Source organism: Plectropomus leopardus, unplaced genomic scaffold, assembly GCF_008729295.1.
Source record: "Plectropomus leopardus isolate mb unplaced genomic scaffold, YSFRI_Pleo_2.0 unplaced_scaffold27095, whole genome shotgun sequence".
In the NCBI taxonomy this organism is placed as follows: domain Eukaryota; kingdom Metazoa; phylum Chordata; class Actinopteri; order Perciformes; family Serranidae; genus Plectropomus; species Plectropomus leopardus.
Genome location: NW_024629485.1, coordinates 1 through 1,878, shown reverse-complemented (window position 1 = coordinate 1,878; position 1,878 = coordinate 1). Strand labels below are relative to the sequence as shown.

The window sequence follows — 1,878 nt, the reverse complement described above, 5'->3', positions numbered from 1 at the left end:
AATCATAAACATCTGTTGACTTGAAAATCTCAGAGCAGCCAGCACAGCAACAAATCCTTGCAAACCAACTGGCATGTATTGCTCATCAACATCTTCAGTTATCCTTATGTTGCATTACTAATACTCTTACGACTTCACTGCTGGGGTAACCCAGTCCCCTTCAGAGGAATCACCTTGCAACTTTTTAAAAAGAACCAAATCAACAAAACTGTCTAAATGCATTAACACTTTGACATTTGTAGACAAATAATAAAAGCAATGCACTCAACACCATAGTCAGAGAAATGACCTACAAAAGTCATCAGGCACATTTAAGTAGTTAAGATGGCTTAAAATTTACTGTTGTATGATTGACACGTGATACTGTTCATTTTACTCACCAGCATTTCGTTGTACTTCGGATCTGACTTCTTGCTCTGCAGATCTCTCTTTAAGCGGTCATCCAGTGAACTGTCTCTGACTACTTCCTGAAATAAGAACTCCAGGTCCTTGTCATTCCTCCTCAGTTTCTCTTTCTCCTCCTTTTCCTGCTCCTCTTCGTCATCCCATGCGTCTGGAGGCTCATCCTTAACGACTGCCTGAGAGAAGTTACTAAACAAAAAATGTGTATTAAAATCTAAAATATAGGGAAATCCCCTGACAACACTGGTTGTTCTGAAATTGTGGCACAGGACACTATGAAATATCAAATATTAAAACATATTTTGGGAGCAATGCGTCTAATTTGTTTGCAAAGTTACCGCTGTGATGTCTGGGATGCTTTCATCTGGCCTGGAGAAACTTCTTCTTCTTCTTCCTCAGATTTGAACTCAGTCTTCAGTTTATCCTCTTCAGGCGCATCCCCATCAAAGTAACTGTACGCACAAATTAGAATCAGATTTGTGTTAGCAGCCGAAGCTGAAAGCATAACTGACACTCCAGGCACATTGATCTCATCTGGCTTTCCCATTTTCTTCAGTGTTAGCTTGAAATTACACAGTGCAAGTCGGAAGCAGAAAAGCTATGCAAGCTGTTCTTACCAATGACCACTGCTTTTGTGCGCTGTCCGCCAGCTGTCAGACGTAGAGGCTCTTGCATCCCTGCCGTCTCTCCCTGCACCAGGCTGATCATTTTGGACAGAGTTCAGCAGTTTGGTAATGTGCTGCTCTCTGGCCTCATCCATCTGGACCACCGCCCGCTGCACACAGATATGGAAAGGGAAAAGTTCAGCCATCACCTTGCAGTTAGCCTAATCAAATGAGACATCATGTGCTTAAAGCTATGTTATTAGTGTTCTACCAAATTTCACTTGAAAAAACCCACTGAATCCCTCTGAAACTGTGAAATCCATGTAACAGTGATACAAACTGTTTCGTGATTATTGCATTTTAGTGAAATCTGAAGGACTGCTTGCTCTTTTAGGACTATATCATCTCAACCAGGTCATCACCTTTACACCCTGCTGCTCTTTGGAAAGCGCTACAGATCCCTAAAGGGTCACACTTCCAGATTCCTTAAAAGTTTTTACCTAAGTGCCATAAAGAAGTAAAATGTAAAAATCCAAGCTATATGGTATGTGCAATAACATCTAGACAGATTATCCTGTATATCTGCAATATATCTTAAATATGTGAATTATTTTTATGACTACCGGCGAAATCTTATCCTACATACTTTGCTTAAAAAACCTATTTTATACATATTTATTTTTTTTATATTATGCAATAATATGTACCACTGGAGACACTTAATTCCGTTGCACAACTGTGCAAAGGTAGTAAAGGCAATGATCGATTTATTGATGCAACTTCTATTTCAACTTCTGTAATACATAGACAACAGCTAAAGTAAACTAATGTTTGCTTTTGTCACCCTCAGACTTTGGATGCCCAAAAAAAA

At 39.5% G+C, this 1,878-nt stretch overlaps 1 protein-coding gene across 1 annotated transcript; it reads right to left on the bottom strand.

Annotated features, from left to right (window-relative positions):
* Positions 1-380: 380 nt before the first annotated feature.
* LOC121937679 (ATP-dependent DNA/RNA helicase DHX36-like) lies at positions 381-1,177 on the bottom strand (the record flags this gene model as incomplete). Its single annotated transcript, XM_042481005.1, has 3 exons — positions 381-591; positions 741-854; positions 1,020-1,177. Coding segments are annotated over 3 exons (483 nt in total), but the record flags the coding sequence as incomplete, so codon positions are not given.
* Between the last annotated feature and the right edge of the window lie 701 nt (positions 1,178-1,878).